General features: G+C 46.8%; 1 protein-coding gene and 3 long non-coding RNA genes across 5 annotated transcripts; all 4 read left to right on the top strand.

The window, feature by feature from the left end:
- Positions 1-543: 543 nt before the first annotated feature.
- On the top strand, positions 544-4,843 carry LOC125981302 (uncharacterized). Its single transcript, XR_007485876.2, has 5 exons — positions 544-644; positions 822-992; positions 1,138-1,215; positions 2,521-2,611; positions 4,821-4,843. It is a non-coding gene; the product is annotated as an uncharacterized lncRNA (long non-coding RNA).
- An 8,202-nt stretch (positions 4,844-13,045) lies between these two features.
- LOC125981216 (uncharacterized) lies at positions 13,046-14,132 on the top strand. Of its 2 annotated transcripts, none has more exons than XR_011087118.1 (3): positions 13,046-13,585; positions 13,722-13,826; positions 13,970-14,132. It is a non-coding gene; the product is annotated as an uncharacterized lncRNA (long non-coding RNA). The 2 variants fall into 2 exon arrangements; XR_011087119.1 differs by having other exon boundaries at positions 13,049-13,585; positions 13,973-14,132.
- A 1,171-nt stretch (positions 14,133-15,303) lies between these two features.
- On the top strand, positions 15,304-16,399 carry LOC137840892 (janus kinase and microtubule-interacting protein 3-like). Its single transcript, XM_068652893.1, has 3 exons — positions 15,304-15,612; positions 15,692-15,817; positions 16,187-16,399. Exons 1-2 carry the CDS (start codon positions 15,385-15,387, stop codon positions 15,806-15,808), a joined length of 345 nt encoding a protein of 114 aa, XP_068508994.1. The 5' UTR covers positions 15,304-15,384; the 3' UTR covers positions 15,809-15,817; positions 16,187-16,399.
- A 932-nt stretch (positions 16,400-17,331) lies between these two features.
- LOC137840116 (uncharacterized) lies at positions 17,332-19,621 on the top strand. The gene is made up of 4 exons (XR_011086564.1): positions 17,332-17,432; positions 17,610-17,780; positions 17,926-18,003; positions 19,531-19,621. It is a non-coding gene; the product is annotated as an uncharacterized lncRNA (long non-coding RNA).
- The last annotated feature ends 208 nt before the right edge of the window (positions 19,622-19,829 follow it).

The following is a 19,829-nucleotide window of genomic DNA, read 5'->3' on the forward strand; positions in this document are numbered from 1 at the left end:
GATGGCAAACCATTCTGCCTGATACGTCAGACCTCAGCGCATTTCAAAGATTCAAATCTTCAGCGCCATGCACTTCAGCTCACTCCATGCTAACATTGATCAGGCGTCGAACCCGCAACATCATGCTTAAGAGGTGGACATGCTAACCAGTGCGCCATTATGTCAACGCATAACAACTGTAAGAACTTCCGCCGGAATTCAAATCCGCGGGGAGAGTTAACTTGTTTAAAAGGGAGTGGGCAGAAGAATTATTTAATTTATTTAAATCTATTTGGAGTGTGCGCCATTATGTCAATGCATAACAACTGTAAGTCTACTAAACAAAACAGCGGTTGCTATATGACGTCTGCCACGTCGTGGTCACGTGACGCGGACGTGACGTCGACGCCTACTTTACATCCCACCGATCACAGGACCCCTCGGCTGCATAACCGCGCCCCCTTCCCAACCAATCGGATTTGCTATACGCGAAAACGACGCCAATGGGCGGGCTCTTCCGCCAGAATTTAAATCCGTGGGCGTGGCTCGCAACAGGAAGTAGGAAAATGGCGATGTTGACAAAGACACAGCGGATGGTAACATACGACTAACGAGAGAAATATTTTTATTTTCTGCTTGCAACTGGACCGTCCAGAGCGTACACGGTAAGTACAACTCATCGTTTTTAAAAAGAAGTACTTTTGTTGCCCTGAAAAGCGAGTGAGTGTGGCGTTTGGGGGGAACGTCGAATTTCGACGATTCTTTCTGGTCAACGGTTGTAAATGATTGCGTTGATTAAAAAAGAAAACTTGATGTAACTCTACTTTTAACTGCCGTTTCAGATAAGCGGGTATTACGTCGCAGTCATGTGCCGCGGATATGACGTAATTGGCTGACCTTCCACCAAAATTCAAATCTGTTGGCGCGATGGCCGTGAGCCACTGAGCAACGACGAATATCAACAGAAATATCTTTATTTTCTGCTTGCAACTGGACCGTCTACAGCGTACACGGTAAGTAACACTCATTGTGTTTAAAGAGATTTACGTTTGTAATAGCAACGTGTAGCTGAGGCGCTAGCAGAAGTGTAGCCGCGTTGCGTTGTACGTGTGAATATTGGTCCAGGCGAAATGTTAATGTTTAATTTCATTCCTTTAGGTTCCACGGTGTTTGTTGGCTGCAAGTTTTCCACTGCAAGAAGAGGCTCGTATCATTGACCAGGAGCGAGCTACAACGGTGAGTAGCCATAACATTTATGTTAAACACTTCCTATTTCATGTCTAACAGTACTTGATTTAACAAATAACCATAAATAAATACAGTGTGGGCACTGAAGTTAACATATGTGATTATACTGCCTAATCTGTCACCGAGTATATTGTTGCAAAGTAATATAAGATCCAAAGTTGTAATTCAGAATAGTTTTCAAAAGAAGGCCATTAGAATTATATACAAGTCTGATTACCCTGAACATAACAACAAGCTATTAATTAAATCACAAATTCTTCAATTCAAAGATTTGGTAGATTATCAGAATAATAATGTCTAACAGTAATTGATTTAACACATCACGATAAGTAGATTGAGTGTGGGCACTCTCAAGTTAACATATGTGATTATACTGCCTAATCTGTTACAGAGTATGTTGTTGCCAAGTAATGTAGAATAGATCCAAAGTAGTAATCCAGAATAGTTTTGAAAAGGCCATTAGAATAATAAACAAATCTGATTACCTTGAACATAATAGTTAAGTGTTGAATATGTCCTATGAAGTCAAAATTTGGCACCATCATGTGGTGAAATTTGGAATTGCATCACATCCAATTTTGCCTGGGAACAAACAGATTAAATAAATCTTAGACTTAAATAAGCCACTCCTTCTCAAACAAGTAAACTCTGCCCATTTTGCGCAGTAGATGTTCTGTTAATATCTAGTATTTATACAAAGTCATAATTTAAATTGCTTTTAACCTTCATTCATCGCTTCAACCAACATTACTCGCTCTTATTACCAACTTGTATCGATTTAACTGAGCGTTTAATACTTCCTATCAGGTCTCAAGTCAAGATTTGGCAAAATACAATTTCAGCAAATCCAATTTTGCCAGGCAACAAAAAGAGATTAAATAAACTAAATAAGTCTTCTTCCCATTAAATAAATCAGAAAAGTCTGTCTTGCAACCAGTCCTCTTCAAACAAGTAAAGTCTGCCCGTTTTGTGCCGTAGATTTTGTGTCTATGCCTAGTATTTATACAAAATCATAATTTAAACGACTTCATTCCTTCATTCACTTTGGAAATTTGGAATTGCAGCACGTCAAATTTTGCCTGGGAAGAAAAGTAGATTAAATAAATTTAATAAGTCTTACTACTTCCCAATAAATAAATTAAATACGTCTTACTTGTTCCCACTCCTTTTCAAAAAAGTAGTTTAAAACGAGGGCCCTTCACTCAACCTTTAACCTCAACACCGCACATCACATTGTGTTGTATCTGTGAATGTTGGTTGTGGCCAAATGATAGTTTTCTTTCATTCGTTTAGGTTCCACGGTGTTTGTTGGCTATATGTTTTCCACTGTCAGAAGGATGAAAATACAAAGTACAACGCTTGGACGTGGGCGACGACGTCACCGGTGAGTCCTTCCTTCCTATTTATTTACCTTCTAGGTGATAGGTGCTGCACTGAACAACATTATGCCGCACTGAACAACATTATGCCGCACTGAACAACACCATGCCGCACTGAACAACACCATGCCGCACTGAACAACATTATGCCGCACTGAACACCATGCCGCACTGAACAACACCATCCCGCACTGAACAACACCATCCCGCACTGAACAACACCATCCCGCACTGAACAACACCATGCCGCACTGAACAACACCATGCCGCACTGAACAACACCATGCCGCACTGAACAACACCATGCCGCACTGAACAACACCATGCCGCACTGAACAACACCATCCCGCACTGAACAACACCATGCCGCACTGAACAACATTATGCCGCACTGAACAACATTATGCCGCACTGAACAACATTATGCCGCACTGAACAACATTATGCCGCACTGAAAAACACCATGCCGCACTGAACAACACCATGCCGCACTGAACAACACCATGCCGCACTGAACAACACCATGCCGCACTGAACAACACCATGCCGCACTGAACAACACCATGCCGCACTGAACAACACCATGCCGCACTGAACAACACCATGCCGCACTGAACAACACCATGCCGCACTGAACAGCACCATGCCGCACTGAACAGCACCATGCCGCACTGAACAGCACCATGCCGCACTGAACAACACCATGCCGCACTGAACAACACCATGCCCCACTGAACAACATTACGCCGCACTGAACAACATTACGCCGCACTGAACAACACCATGCCGCACTTAACACCATGCCGCACTGAACAACACCATGCCGCACTGAACAACACCATGCCGCACTGAACAACACCATTCCGCACTGAACAACACCATGCTGCACTGAACAACACGACGCCGCACTGAACAACACCATGCCGCACTGAACAACACCATGCCGCACTGAACAACACCATGCCGCACTGAACAACACCATGCCGCACTGAACAACACCATGCCGCACTGAACAACACCATGCCGCACTGAACAACACCATGCCGCACTGAACAACACCATGCCGCACTGAACAACACCATCCCGCACTGAACAACACCATCCCGCACTGAACAACACCATGCCCCACTGAACAACAATATACCGCACTGAACAACATTATGCCGCACTGAACAACATTATGCCGCACTGAACAACACCATGCCGCACTGAACAACATTATGCCGCACTGAACAACACCATGCCGCACTGAACACCATGCCGCACTGAACAACACCATGCCGCACTGAACAACACCATGCCGCACTGAACAACACCATGCCGCACTGAACAACACCATGCCGCACTGAACAACACCATGCCGCACTGAACAACACCATGCCGCACTGAACAACACCATGCCGCACTGAACAACACCATGCCGCACTGAACAACACCATGCCGCACTGAACAACACCATGCCGCACTGAACAACACCATGCCGCACTGAACAACACCATGCCGCACTGAACAACACCATGCCGCACTGAACAACACCATGCCGCACTGAACAACACTATGCCGCACTGAACAACACCATGCCGCACTGAACAACATCATGTCGCACTGAACAACACCATGCCGCACTGAACAACACCATGCCCCACTGAACAACATTACGCCGCACTGAACAATATTATGCCGCACTGAACAACACCATGCCGCACTGAACAACACCATGCCGCACTGAACAACACCATGCCGCACTGAACAACACCATCCCGCACTGAACAACACCATGCCGCACTGAACAACACCATGCCGCACTGAACAACACCATGCCGCACTGAACAACACCATGCCGCACTGAACAACACCATGCCGCACTGAACAACACCATGCCGCACTGAACAACAACATGCCGCACTGAACAACAACATGCCGCACTGAACAACACGACGCCGCACTGAACAACACTACGCCGCACAGAACAACACGACGCCGCACAGAATAACACAATACCGCACAGAACAACACCATGCCGCACAAACAGTTTTAGATAATATTACGTCGCAGTCATGCGACGCGGACATGACGTCAATAGGCGGAACTCATGGCAAAATTATAATCCGTGGGCGTGGCTTGCAACAGGAAGTAGGAAAGCGGCAATGCTGGCAAACAAGACACAGCGGTTAGTAACACGACGACTAACAAGACAAATATTTTTGTTTTCAGCTTGCAACTTGACCGTCTAGAGCAGGGGTCTCAAACTCAATTTACCTGGGGGCCGCTGGAGGTAGAGTCTGGGTGAGGCTGGGCCGCATCAAATCGTAATCCACAAAAGTAATCCATAAAAAAGGTCAACCGATCCAATCTTCTCAATTTGAACAAATTAACAGTTAGAACATGCAGAACAGGAAAAGTTCTTCAGAACATAGGCTTCATTTCTACTTCCTCCTACTCCTTGCTGCCAGAGACTTGGCAACGCTTCCTCTCACACAGCTGAGCCACATTTGGCTTGAGGGAGGAGGCAACTGAGACCCTCAGTATGGCTTTAAGATGCTCATCTTTAATTCTGGACCTGTACTTTGACTTATTGAAGTTCATTGTGGAGAAGAGCTTTTCACACAGATAGGTGCTGCCAAAAAGGCACATGGTCCGCTTGAACATCCTGGAAAGCTCAGGGAAGCTGGGGGGCAGTTCTCTCAAAAATTGTCCAAGCTCCACTGTTCTTCCACTCACTTCCCTGAACTTGGCTTTGAGTTCAGTATTGCACTGCAGGTCAATTAGCTCCATCTGCAGAACAGGGGGGGCATCCTCAACATCAAAGGAGAAGGGGTCAGCAAAAATGTTAAAAGTGGCTCTGTGTGTCTTGAAGTCTGCAAACCTGTGATCAAATTCTTCTTGTAGCTTCCCAATGGTATCAGCATACTTCTCACCACTGAATGCTGTGCCTGAATCCATGAGTGTCTTGCAAGCTGGGAAATGGCAGAGGTTTTTCTGAGAAAGGTGGGCTTTCCATAACACAAGTTTCCTGGAGAATGCTCTGACATTGTCATATGCAGCACTGACAAGCTGGCCCTGGCCTTGTAACTTCTTATTCAGTACATTCAACTCCTGTGTGATGTCAACAAGAAAAGCTAAGTCCATCAGCCATTTAGGATCACTTAGCATAGGAACAGGCATCCCATCCTTCTCGATGAAGGCTTTCACCTCTTCTCTCAACTCAAAAAACCTCTTCAAGACTTTCCCCCTGCTGAGCCAACGTACCTCGGTGAAGTAGAGCACGTCCTCATATTCCGACTCTATTTCTGCCAAAAAGTCGCGGAACTGTCGGTGCTTTAAAGCCCTGGATCTGATATGGTTGATCATTTTCACGACGTTAGACATGACCTTGTCAAACCCCAGGATTTTGCTGCAAAGCGCCTGCTGATGGATAATGCAGTGCAGAGCAATGGCATCCTCCACACCCTCCTCTTCTAGTTTTCTTTGAACAAGTGCTACAAGTCCGTTTTTTCTCCCCGTCATTGATGGCGCTCCGTCGGTAGTTATTCCGGCCACACGTTTCCATTGTAAGCCGGCATCCTCAATGGAATCACACAGCTGTCGGAATATCTCCTGACCGGTGGTCTGGCCATGCATTGGAATCACTGAGAGCAACTCCTCCGTAACTTCAAAAATGTTGTCAACACCACGGAGATATATTGCAAGCTGCGCCGTGTCAGTGACGTCTGTGCTCTCATCAAGAGCCAGCGAGTATGAGTGGAAATGTTTAGCTTTCTCACGCAGTTGATCGTAAATGTTACCCGACAAATCAGAAATACGCTCTGCCACTGTGTTGGCGGAAATACTGATGTTACCAAACAGCTCCTTTTTTTCCGGGCAGACAATACTTGCAGCTTGGATCATGCACTGTTTTACAAACTCGCCGTCTTTGAAGGGCTTTCCAGCTTTTGCTATCATTTCACTCACAACATAGCTAGCTTTCACAGCCGCTTCGTTCTCTTTGCTTGTTTTTTTGAAAAAAACTTGTTGCCTCAGTAGAGATGATTTAAGTTTGGCGACCAGATCCTCTCGCTCATCTCCCAGGTATTTTGCATACTCCTCAGCATGTTTAGTTGAGTAATGACGTCTGATGTTAAACTCTTTGTTAACAGCAACTTTACCCATGCATATTAGACAGGTTGCGACGTTCCTGTGCTCAACAAAAAAATATTCCGCCTCCCACTTCTCCTGAAATTGCCTGTGCTCATCCGCAACTTTTCTCTTCACGGCAGGTTTTGAAACAGACATGACGGGGGCTGACAATGTACAGCACTAGGTGATAGTGACAAGATATTTCCCTCCACTCGTTCATTCATACATGTCAAAGTGCTAATTCGCCAATTAGCCAATTGCTAATTCGCCCAGTTGTCACGAGCCTGAGCTACGGGAGTCCATACGTGTCAAAAAAAGTAAAACGGCCAGATGCATGTGCGAAAAGAAATTCGCGGGCCGCACTAACACACAGCTTAGATGTCACGCAGGGGGCCGCAAAATATTGTCCCGAGGGCCGCAATTGGCACGCGGGCCATGAGTTTGAGACCCCTGGTCTAGAGCGTACAAGGTAATTACAACTCATTGTTTTGAAAAATATGTTTTTTTGTTGGCCTGAAAAGCGAGGCAGTGTGGCATTTGGGAGGAACGTCGAACTCGGCGTCTGCTTCCAGCCACAGACGCCAAATTTCGACGATTATTTCGACTGGTCAACGTTTGTAAATTATTGCGTTGATTAAAAACTTTATTTAACTCTACTCTTAACTTTGCCGTTTCAGATATGCGGGTATTACACCGCGGAAATGACGTCAATAGGCTGAACTCTGGCCAAAATTCAAATCTGTGGGCGCAATGGCCTTGAGCGAGACAACGGATACAAACACGACGATTATCAACAGAAATATCTTTATTTTCTGCTTGCAAGTGGACCGTGTAGAGCGTACACGGTAAGTACAACTCATTGTGTTTAAAAAGATTTATGTTTGTGTAGTTTGCGTTGCGTTGTATCTGTGAATGTTGGTTGAGGCTAAATGTTAATGTTTAATTTCCTTCCTTTAGGTTCCACGGTGTTTGTTGGCTGTATGTTTTCCACTGCAAGAAGAGGCTCGTATCATTGACCAGCAGGAGCTACAATGGTGAGTACCCCTTTCGTCGTCCATTTATGTTAAACACTTCCTGTTTCATGTCTAACAGTACTCGATTTAACAAATAACCATAAATAAATACAGTGTGGGCAGTCAAGTTAACATATGTGATTATCCTGCCTAATATGTTTATCACAAATATGTCACTAATATGTTTATTTGTTTATCACAACACCTTTGGACCTTCAGCAATCGATTATTTCCCTTCATCTACATAGAGACAGAACGATGGTGTCTTAAACATCTCATTCACCAAATAACTTCACGCAGGTGGATAACGGCCGTCTCGGTCACGCTATGTTGCGTGATGCAGTTTTGAAGAACCAAATGCATTTATTCAATGAATAAGTCAAGCTAGATCTATGTTTATGATGTTGTACGTTACGGTACCGATTGAAGTTGAGTCCGAAGCCAGTGGAAAACAGCGCTGCGTTTGTGCTCTCCAGGTACAAATGTTGTGATCTCTGACTGACGACCGGGCGAGACTCGAGTAAGAGATGTCCAAACGAGCTCCGGCAGGGCGGGTCAAGGCGGAGCGAACGGACGCCTTTCAGGCCGCCAATGACGAGCTGAGAGCCAAACTGATGGACGTCCAGTTAGAACTTCAGCAGGAGAAGAACAAGGTGAAAACCTCAACAGACAGACACTGCCTTCCTCCCTGCCTGCTTCCCTGCCTGCCTCCCTGCCTGCCTCCCTGCCTGCCTGCCTCCCTGCTTGCCTTCCTCCCGCCCTCCCTCCCTCCCTCCCTCCCTCCCTAAACCACTCCCTCCCTCCCTCCCAGTTTCCCCGATGTAGATTTGACATGCGTGTGCCATGACTGTGTCAGCCTACGTCAACAAATGCACCGAGGACGTCAGCACCACTAAGAATATCATCACCCGGGGCAACCAACGACCCTGGATGACTGAGGAGGTACGTCAAACGCTACGAGCGCGGAACTCTGCCTTCAAGTCTGGCGACAAGGAGACACTGAGGACAGCGAGAGCCAACTTGAACCGTGCCATCAGGGTAGCGAAGCGAGACCACAGTCGAAAAATTCAGGATCGTTTCCACGACGCCAACAACACCAGGAGTATGTGGCAAGGCATACGGGCGATTACAGACTACAACTCACCCTCCCCCCCCGGTGGGTGAAGTTGATTCTGACTTTCTAAATGGTCTAAATAACTTCTTTGGGAGGTTCGAGGCACTAAACGGCACTCCAGCAGTTAAAACTGTCCCCCATCAGGAAGAGGAGGTACTCTGCCTTGACTCCGCCGATGTGTTGAAGACCCTGAGGAGAGTCAACCCCCGTAAGGCCCCTGGCCCCGACAACATTCCTGGGCGTGTGTTCAGGGAATGTGCAAGTCAGCTGGCTGGGGTCATCACAGACATTTTTAACACCTCGCTGGGCCAAGCCACAGTGCCAGCGTGCTTTAAGACTGCCTCCATCATTCCGGTGCCGAAGAAACCTCAAATCACCTCATTTAATGATTACCGGCCTGTTGCACTGACTCCGGTCATGATGAAGTGCTTCGAAAGGCTGCTTAAAGATCACATCGTTTCCAGACTCCCCCCATTATTTGACCCGTTCCAGTTTGCCGACCGGCAAAACCGCTCCACTCAGGACGCCATCTCCTCCGTTCTTCACCTGAGCCTGGCTCACCTGGAGGAGAAGAACACCCATGTTCGGATGCTGTTCCTGGACTTCAGCTCAGCGTTTAACACCATCATCCCACAGCATCTAGTAGGAAAATTGGAACACCTGGGCTTCAACACCCCCCTTCGCAACTGGCTGCTAGACTTCCTCACCAACAGACCTCAGTCAGTCCGGGTCGGACAGAACACCTCTGATGTCATCACCCTCAGCACAGGCTCCCCTCAGGGCTGCGTCCTGAGCCCCCTGCTGTTCACCCTGATGACACACGACTGCGTCCCCAGGTTCACCACCAATCACATCGTGAAGTTCGCAGACGACACAACGGTGGTGGGGCTCATCAGAGACAACAACGACCTGGACTACAGAGAGGAGGTGGAGCAGCTGGTGGGCTGGTGCAGAGACAACAGCCTGATCCTGAATGTGGAGAAGATGAAGGAGATCATCGTCGACTTCAGGAAAAACCAGCCTCACCACGCTCCACTGATCATCAAAAGCTCAGCTGTGGAGGTGGTCAGCAGCACCAAATTCTTGGGGGTCCACATCACAGAAGACCTCACCTGGACTATGAACACTACGGCACTGATCAAGAGGGCACAGAAGCGCTTGTACTTCCTGCGGAGGATGAGGAGAGCCCACCTGCCCCCACCCATCATGAGGACGTTCTACAGGAGCACCATAGAGAGCATTCTGACAAGCTGACTCTCTGTGTGGTGTGGAGGCTGCACCGCCTCCGATTGGAAGAACGTGAGGAGAGTGGTGAGGACAGCAGAGAGGATCATAGGGGCTCCTCTTCCCTCCATTCAGGACATTTCATCTCAGCGCTGCATGTCCCGTGCCCGTAACATCATCAATGACCCATCACACCCCCACCATGGACTGTTCTCCCTGCTGCCCTCTGGGAAGAGGTTTCGCACAATCCGCTGCAGGTCCACCAGGTTCTGCAACAGCTTTTTCCCTGCTGTCATCAGACTGTTGAACATTAGAACTGTTGAGCTCTAAACTGAACTCTGCATCACACATTCACAGAACTGTACTTTATGACACTACGGACCTCTATCTTGCACTATCTCGCACTACCAACTTTACTGAACTTGTGTAAACCCTTTAAATAGAAGTTTAATACATGGTTTAGCATTCCTCTGCACACTCTTGAATACTGTTTTGCCTACTTGCACTCTTGCATAATTAGCACTGCTGCACTTTATACTTATTTGTAATATATATATATATACAGTATATGTATATATATATTTTCATAGGATATGTTACTTCTATTCAACTGCAATATCACTACTTTGTTGTAAGCCGTGTGCAACGAAATTTCGTTTTGTATGCACCATGTGCAGACAAGATGACAATAAAGTTTGTCTAAGTCATGTCAGGTCAGCTGTCTGGAGAGAGAGAGAAGTCAGGACCTGCGGGCGGAGCACCACCGTGCCACCGCCGCCATGACGGAACTCAAAAGCAAACTCCATGAGGAGAAGCAGAAAGAGTTAGCCGTTACCAGGGAGACATTACTGCGGCAGCATGAAATGGAGCTGATGAGAGTGATCAAAATCAAAGATGGAGAGATCCAGCGACTGAATGCCTTGGTCCTCAGCCTGAGGGACGGCTCCATGGACAAGGTGATCCGCTCAATCCGTGTCTGACTATCCGCACGCCACGTCGGGCTCCGATGCGGCCGCTACCGTATTGTGTAGCTTGTCCCCAGTAAGCGTCGCGGCGCTCCGTTGCGGTCTCAACGGCCCGATGTGGCGCAATGTCTGCTCAGGTGAGGAGCGGGGGCGCTTTGCTGGCGGAAGTGGAGGAGACGCGGCGGTGTCGGGAGACCGAGCGGTGTCGCCTCCACCAGGAGCGCGGAAGAAGCCCTGGCAGCGGCCCAGCAGGCCTGGCAGTCCCGAGCGGCCGAGCTCCGATCGGCTCATCACCAGCATCGGGAGGAGCTGAGCCGAACCAAGAGAGACTGCGAGAGGGAGATCCGCCGACTGGTAGGACTGATCAGATGCGCGGTGCGTGGCTATGTTCCCAATTTCGTTGTATACCTGCAGTGCAATGACACCTAAGGCATTCTATTCTATTCTATTTCACAAGAAGAAAACGTCCGGTTGCTCGCTTCGCTTTTGTCACAGCAATGGTGTTCTAGTCGATTCAAGATAAAAATTGGCCGGTTGCTCTCTTTGTTTTTGTCACAATTCTGGCAAATGAGTTTGCCCGCCTGCCTGAGCGCTCCCCGTTTGTACATCCAGATGGATGAGATCAAGCTGAAAGACAGAGCGGTTACTGTTTTGGATAAATCCCTGGGGCCGGCCACGTCCACCGCCTTCAGCTGCAGACTCAGGCTGCCGAGCAGCAGATCGCTGCCCTGAGGGATTCCCAAAGGGCGGGCCTAAACTACCCTGGAAGTGGGGTCAACGGCGCTACTAGCAATCCTCTTCATAGCGTAAGCCACCTCATCACACACTTGCAGTACGCATGACTTAGTTCGTTGCTGGAGGAAGGTAGCACAAAAACAGTTTTGAACTTTGAACGAGTGGTTGTGTGTGTGTGTTGCGGGGCGTTTTCAGTCTCAGGAGGATCGGGACACGCGAAGGTTTCATCTGAAAATCGCTGAGCTCAGCGCAGTCATCAGGAAACTGGAGGATCGAAACGCCCTGCTTTCTGAAGAGCGCAATGAACTGGTAATTTATTGACGGCACGCTTGAAGGTTTGCGCTACGTTTGATGCGCGCCATCCAGCGAGGCACCCATTGCGCTTGCTTATTAGTTGAGCGGCGCGGCGAGTCGGTTGCCTGGTAGATGTCTTTTATTGGGAGCCAAAGCCACGATTCCGTTCAAACCGATGCAAAAGGAATGGATACGTTCTGGCCCGCGTGTTGTGCGTCTTTCGCATCCCGCACTTCATGCTTGCAGCTTAAGCGACTGAGAGAAACAGAAAGCCAGTTTCTGCCACTCCTGGACAAAAACAAACGCCTGAGCAGGAAGAATGAAGAACTCTCACTGGTGCTGTGTCGCCTTGAAAACAAAGTGCGCTTTGTCACCCAGGAGAACGAGGAGATGGCAAGCTTGGTAAGTCGACGCGGACAACGGCGGCGTGCCAACAGAGTCCACTGCATTTGTGTTCCACAGAGAAGGCCTAGTTCGCTCAATGACCTGGAGCGCGGTTGCGGCCAGCAGGACGGTGAAATGGAGTTCCTTCAAGTTGTGGAGCAGCGGCACATCATCGACGACTTGTCCAAGGTCTTCAGGCAGGTGACTCGGTGCACGTACGGCAGCGCCGCGCTCGCTCGCTGTCGCCAGGAAACCTTTTCCGTCCAAAGCTTGGCCGGCGGCCGCCATCCAAAAGATTGGCCCCTTAAATTCCGACCTTTCAAGCAGGAGCATTGTGCGCACGCGTTTGAACACGCTTTAGACTTGTTTTGCCGTTTTCAGCAGCTCAAAGCTCCCGTTTTGTCAGCGCCTTTGCCACTCGCTGTGCGCTGAAAACGACGGACTCGCCCGGCTGCTCAGCCCGTCAACCATGAGCCGCGAGCGCGACGTCATTGTCCGTAGGCAGCTAGTGGCAAAATGCACCCTGTTAGAGTTGCGCTCGCTCCAACTTATTTTGCAAGAACCACACGGGAGACAAGTAAGTTCTTTTGGACACCTGCAGGTGGAGAGTCCATCCGTTGTACGAATGAAGTCTGACTCTCGGCTCCCGCACGAGCATTTTTATTAAGAGAAACAGGGTGGGTGTAAGAGTGGATTGAATAGAGAAAGCCCTTGACCTCTAGTCAAAACATAGCAAGGGATGTTTTACGACTTTGTGTAGGAAGGGATAAGCGATAGGGATAAATAAGGGATAAATAATATTATTTATTACAGGTTGCAGTCAAAGTCAAAGCAACATAATCATACGATAAAGATAATCTGGAAAACCCTGACACACCCTGTAGTTGTCACTTTTGGAAAAGACGAGCGTCCCTCCAATCATCGCCGGTGACGGGTTTTTCAGGCTCTGGAGACAGGAGCTCATGTCAGAAATGTCATCGTGAGTCGCGTTTGTTTCTGCGCCGGAGCCGTTCGTTCCCTTTGCATCCAAAGAATCTCAAAGGCGGATTATTTGTGTCGACAGGAGAGAGATTTGCTGCTACGATACCGACGTCGAGAATCTCTGAGGAGGAACAAAGCGTGAGGTCCTGCAAGGTGAGTCTGTTTGTTTGCGGCTGCTTGGTGTTGCGCAAGATGAAATGGCCTTTTTCTCGCTATCGTTCCTCTCGTCGATTCATCGTGAGGTGTCGCTTCAGTTTGTTCAGAGAGATGTTTGCTTCCGCGCCCGCAGGTCATCGAAACATTTTACGGCTACGACGAAGACGTGTTGGTGGACTCGGACGGATCGTCCTTGTCTTTTCACACCGACAGAACCCCCGACACGGAACCCGAAGAGGTAGCCCGCCATTTCTGCCAGCGTATTGGCGCCAAACATTCCTCTTCAGCCTGGAATCGGACTCGTCTTTGCGTCGCGGGTGCTTTGTCGCCGGTCTGACTGATTCTGGTACTAGTGCTGTGTTGCATTGGTGTGTGCATGAGGAGGCGGAGCTTCGCTACCGCCAGCTGACGCAAGAATATCAAGCGCTGCAACGAGCCTACGCTCTGCTAGCCCAGACCAGCGGAGGGGACTACGACGCCGAGAAGGAGATCAAGGTGGCGCCCCTTCCCGCAACCCCCGGCCGGGTCGCAGCCTCCCCGTTCTCACCCAGCCTCGGGTGTTCTCTGGTCTGAAAGGAGGAGGAGGAGCCTCCCTCCTCCTCCTTTCAGACCAGAGAAAAGCTGATGGTAGTGTCAAACGCACCTCTTTCAATAATCACTCTTCCCTTAAATATCTACGAAAGTTATTTAATTCTCTAACATGTTCGGAGTTACTTTTTACGCGGCCCGTCAAAAGGGGAAACGGGCCTGCGCCCTTCAAATAATTAAATTACTTTCAGTTCTACACCAAACCGATAATCCGATTCAAACACTTCCGTTAATTTATTCAGACGAAGCAAACTTTCAAACGGATTGAAATTCACTCGTGTCTCAAATAACTACGAAAGTTATTCAATTCTCTAAAATTGTCTGATGTTACTTTTATTTATTACGGTCCTATGTTATACCATAATAACCCCCCGCACATTAATCAAATTGTCAAATCAACCCCGAACCATCGATTGTACATTCAGTACAAATCAGCGCACAACAAAGTAGATGAATATACACAACACATTTATTGAAGAAACATGAAATAGAATTACAAATCTTAATCACTCCAGAAACCGAACAATTTCACCCACTGATACCCGTGTTAATAAAATCATTCAATCCCAGAACAATTCGATTGCAAAACACAGTTCATGAAAGAGGGAATCAATTTTTAGCCAAGCAAAGAAATCAAGAAGTAAAAATCACATTTGTGCTTCTCCAAACAATTTATGTCACGCCACTATTCTCATAGTGACGGGTCCCTTGATCGAATTGACTAACAATATTGCTTTAAGCTGTTACAGAATACATTTTTAGCCAAGCAAAGAAATCAAAAAGTAAAAATCACATTTGTGCGTCCATGCGTGACTCACAATCCGACACCGTGTTCCTGTTTTATTTCTATTTTAACTTGCTTAGCTTATTTTGGCCCCTTTTTTGGTCTCATGTTTTGGTCTGGCGCCATCTTTTGGACAAATTTGGAATTTCAGCTCTGCCAATTTATTCCTGTGAACAATCCATATTTTACCATTTGCACCATCTCTTCCCCCCATGTTACATGACAGTAGAAATGGGTCACTATCAAAGCAGAGTAGCAGATCTGGAGTCAGCGCTGAAGCAACAAGGACAGGTAAGCTTATCAATGAGCACACCTTTTTCTCAGACAAAATAGCTACATTCTTCAGTCACCCAGGTCATAAGGTAAGCCGCCCTCAAATCTCCCGCCGGACCACTGATGGACGAGGATTGCGGCCCAGAGGATCATGGAGCTGGAGGCCATGTTGTACGAGGCGCTACCGCAGCGGGACTGCCCCGCCACGGACGGCGAAAAAGCCAGCCACGCTGGCGTGAATGACGTGCTGACGGCGGATCAGAGACAAGAGCTTAGGAGCGCCGTGGACCAATGGAAGCGAGCCCTGATGTGGGAGTTGAGGGAGCGCGACGCTTGCATCCTCCAAGAGAGAATGGATCTGCTGCACAGCGCGCAACAGGTAAGGGCCCAAAGCCAGCCCGGCACTTACTTGCACGCTTACTGGCTTTTGAAGGCTACTTTCCATTTGTCCGTCCTAGAGGAACAAAGAGCTGAAAGAATTCATCGAAGCTCAGAAGAGACAAATCAAACAATTGGAGGAGAAGTTTCTGTTTCTCTTTCTAGTCTTCTCCTTGGCCTTCATTCTGTGGCCCTAACACCAGCTGGTGAGTGAGCTCCAGCGGCACCGCACTCGACACCTCCGATACACTGCCAGCCGGTCTCAGACGTTGGCAGACGCTCCGATGCCGACGTATACCCCCCGCCACGGTGACAGAGGCACCGCGTCACACCGGCGCTCATCCAATCAGAAGGCAGGAAAGGCAAATTCACATGCAGGGCACTCTTGAACCAGAAGAGAGCGCCACAAAAAACGGTTGTTGCCCCAAACGCGCACTAAAAAGGGTCAGAATAACAAGAGACCCACCGGCCAGCCGGGGCCACCCGTCCATCCATTTCTTCAGGGGGGGAAAAAATTGGAGTCACCGGTGAGTACATTTTGCATTTAGCTCTGCTTTTCTGCTTCTGTCTTCAAGTGTGTGGCATCCTGCGACCAAAGATTCAGCCAACCCCAAAGCGGTTGACCTCAACGTCCCACCACCATTCCTACCAGAGCAGGTGACGTGATGCTTTGGACATCCTTCCGTCTCAGATGCCCAAAAGTACTCTTTGCCACATCTGCGGCAATACGGTGTCTTTTCAAAGGTGCAAATAAATCCAGCGTGGGCGGAACACGCACGTCTTCGGTTTTTCCCGCTTTGTTTGTGTGACAGCTGTTGTGAAAATTTTACACAAATAAAGTTGTATAGTACAGGTTTGGCCAAGCCGCAACTCCCGAACCGCATGCGGCTCTTTTATGTTCATATCAACATTTGTGTGTGTGTGTGTAGGTGTGTGTGTGTGTGGGGGGGGGGGGGTTGTGCGTGTTGGCTTCACTTGAGTTCAATTTAGTATTTTCGTCAAAAGCGCATGTGGTGAAATTCCACAAAGTAGGATGGGCAAACACATTCCAGTAAACTATTAGTGTCAATTGGGCTCTCGAAATGGCAGGGAAAAGATGCACAGCAAAACGAAAATATGTAGATGAACACAGGACGTTTTTATCAGAGTGGGAAAGTTTCTATTTTTTGTTGAACGTGATGGCAAACCATTCTGCCTGATACGTCAGACCTCAGCGCATTTCAAAGATTCAAATCTTCAGCGCCATGCACTTCAGCTCACTCCATGCTAACATTGATCAGGCGTCGAACCCGCAACATCATGCTTAAGAGGTGGACATGCTAACCAGTGCGCCATTATGTCAACGCATAACAACTGTAAGAACTTCCGCCGGAATTCAAATCCGCGGGGAGAGTTAACTTGTTTAAAAGGGAGTGGGCAGAAGAATTATTTAATTTATTTAAATCTATTTGGAGTGTGCGCCATTATGTCAATGCATAACAACTGTAAGTCTACTAAACAAAACAGCGGTTGCTATATGACGTCTGCCACGTCGTGGTCACGTGACGCGGACGTGACGTCGACGCCTACTTTACATCCCACCGATCACAGGACCCCTCGGCTGCATAACCGCGCCCCCTTCCCAACCAATCGGATTTGCTATACGCGAAAACGACGCCAATGGGCGGGCTCTTCCGCCAGAATTTAAATCCGTGGGCGTGGCTCGCAACAGGAAGTAGGAAAATGGCGATGTTGACAAAGACACAGCGGATGGTAACATACGACTAACGAGAGAAATATTTTTATTTTCTGCTTGCAACTGGACCGTCCAGAGCGTACACGGTAAGTACAACTCATCGTTTTTAAAAAGAAGTACTTTTGTTGCCCTGAAAAGCGAGTGAGTGTGGCGTTTGGGGGGAACGTCGAATTTCGACGATTCTTTCTGGTCAACGGTTGTAAATGATTGCGTTGATTAAAAAAGAAAACTTGATGTAACTCTACTTTTAACTGCCGTTTCAGATAAGCGGGTATTACGTCGCAGTCATGTGCCGCGGATATGACGTAATTGGCTGACCTTCCACCAAAATTCAAATCTGTTGGCGCGATGGCCGTGAGCCACTGAGCAACGACGAATATCAACAGAAATATCTTTATTTTCTGCTTGCAACTGGACCGTCTACAGCGTACACGGTAAGTAACACTCATTGTGTTTAAAGAGATTTACGTTTGTAATAGCAACGTGTAGCTGAGGCGCTAGCAGAAGTGTAGCCGCGTTGCGTTGTACGTGTGAATATTGGTCCAGGCGAAATGTTAATGTTTAATTTCATTCCTTTAGGTTCCACGGTGTTTGTTGGCTGCAAGTTTTCCACTGCAAGAAGAGGCTCGTATCATTGACCAGGAGCGAGCTACAACGGTGAGTAGCCATAACATTTATGTTAAACACTTCCTATTTCATGTCTAACAGTACTTGATTTAACAAATAACCATAAATAAATACAGTGTGGGCACTGAAGTTAACATATGTGATTATACTGCCTAATCTGTCACCGAGTATATTGTTGCAAAGTAATATAAGATCCAAAGTTGTAATTCAGAATAGTTTTCAAAAGAAGGCCATTAGAATTATATGCAAGTCTGATTACCCTGAACATAACAACAAGCTATTAATTAAATCACAAATTCTTCAATTCAAAGATTTGGTAGATTATCAGAATAATAATGTCTAACAGTAATTGATTTAACACATCACGATAAGTAGATTGAGTGTGGGCACTCTCAAGTTAACATATGTGATTATACTGCCTAATCTGTTACAGAGTATGTTGTTGCCAAGTAATGTAGAATAGATCCAAAGTAGTAATCCAGAATAGTTTTGAAAAGGCCATTAGAATAATAAACAAATCTGATTACCTTGAACATAATAGTTAAGTGTTGAATATGTCCTATGAAGTCAAAATTTGGCACCATCATGTGGTGAAATTTGGAATTGCATCACATCCAATTTTGCCTGGGAACAAACAGATTAAATAAATCTTAGACTTAAATAAGCCACTCCTTCTCAAACAAGTAAACTCTGCCCATTTTGCGCAGTAGATGTTCTGTTAATATCTAGTATTTATACAAAGTCATAATTTAAATTGCTTTTAACCTTCATTCATCGCTTCAACCAACATTACTCGCTCTTATTACCAACTTGTATCGATTTAACTGAGCGTTTAATACTTCCTATCAGGTCTCAAGTCAAGATTTGGCAAAATACAATTTCAGCAAATCCAATTTTGCCAGGCAACAAAAAGAGATTAAATAAACTAAATAAGTCTTCTTCCCATTAAATAAATCAGAAAAGTCTGTCTTGCAACCAGTCCTCTTCAAACAAGTAAAGTCTGCCCGTTTTGTGCCGTAGATTTTGTGTCTATGCCTAGTATTTATACAAAATCATAATTTAAACGACTTCATTCCTTCATTCACTTTGGAAATTTGGAATTGCAGCAAATCGAATTTTGCCAGGGAACAAAAATAGATCAATTAAACTAAATAAGTCTTCTTCCCATTAAATAAATTAAAAAAGTCTGTCTTGTAACCAGTCCTTTTCAAACAAGTAAAGTCTGCCCATTTTGTGCCGTAGATTTTGTGTTTATGCCTAGTATTTATACAAAATCATAATTTAAAGGATTTCATTCCTTCATTCACTTTGGAAATTTGGAATTGCAGCACGTCAAATTTTGCCTGGGAAGAAAAGTAGATTAAATAAATTTAATAAGTCTTACTACTTCCCAATAAATAAATTAAATACGTCTTACTTGTTCCCACTCCTTTTCAAAAAAGTAGTTTAAAACGAGGGCCCTTCACTCAACCTTTAACCTCAACACCGCACATCACATTGTGTTGTATCTGTGAATGTTGGTTGTGGCCAAATGATAGTTTTCTTTCATTCGTTTAGGTTCCACGGTGTTTGTTGGCTATATGTTTTCCACTGTCAGAAGGATGAAAATACAAAGTACAACGCTTGGACGTGGGCGACGACGTCACCGGTGAGTCCTTCCTTCCTATTTATTTACCTTCTAGGTGATAGGTGCTGCACTGAACAACATTATGCCGCACTGAACAACATTATGCCGCACTGAACAACACCATGCCGCACTGAACAACACCATGCCGCACTGAACAACATTATGCCGCACTGAACACCATGCCGCACTGAACAACACCATCCCGCACTGAACAACACCATCCCGCACT

This window comes from Syngnathus scovelli, chromosome 1 (genome assembly GCF_024217435.2).
Source record: "Syngnathus scovelli strain Florida chromosome 1, RoL_Ssco_1.2, whole genome shotgun sequence".
NCBI lineage: Eukaryota > Metazoa > Chordata > Actinopteri > Syngnathiformes > Syngnathidae > Syngnathus > Syngnathus scovelli.

Coding starts and splice junctions, on each gene's coding strand:
- LOC137840892 (XM_068652893.1), top strand. CDS start 15,385: ATGGAGCTGGAGGCCATGTTGTACGAGGCGCTACCGCAGCGGGACTGC. Junction 15,613..15,691: donor TGCTGCACAGCGCGCAACAG/GTAAGGGCCCAA, acceptor TGTCCGTCCTAG/AGGAACAAAGAGCTGAAAGA.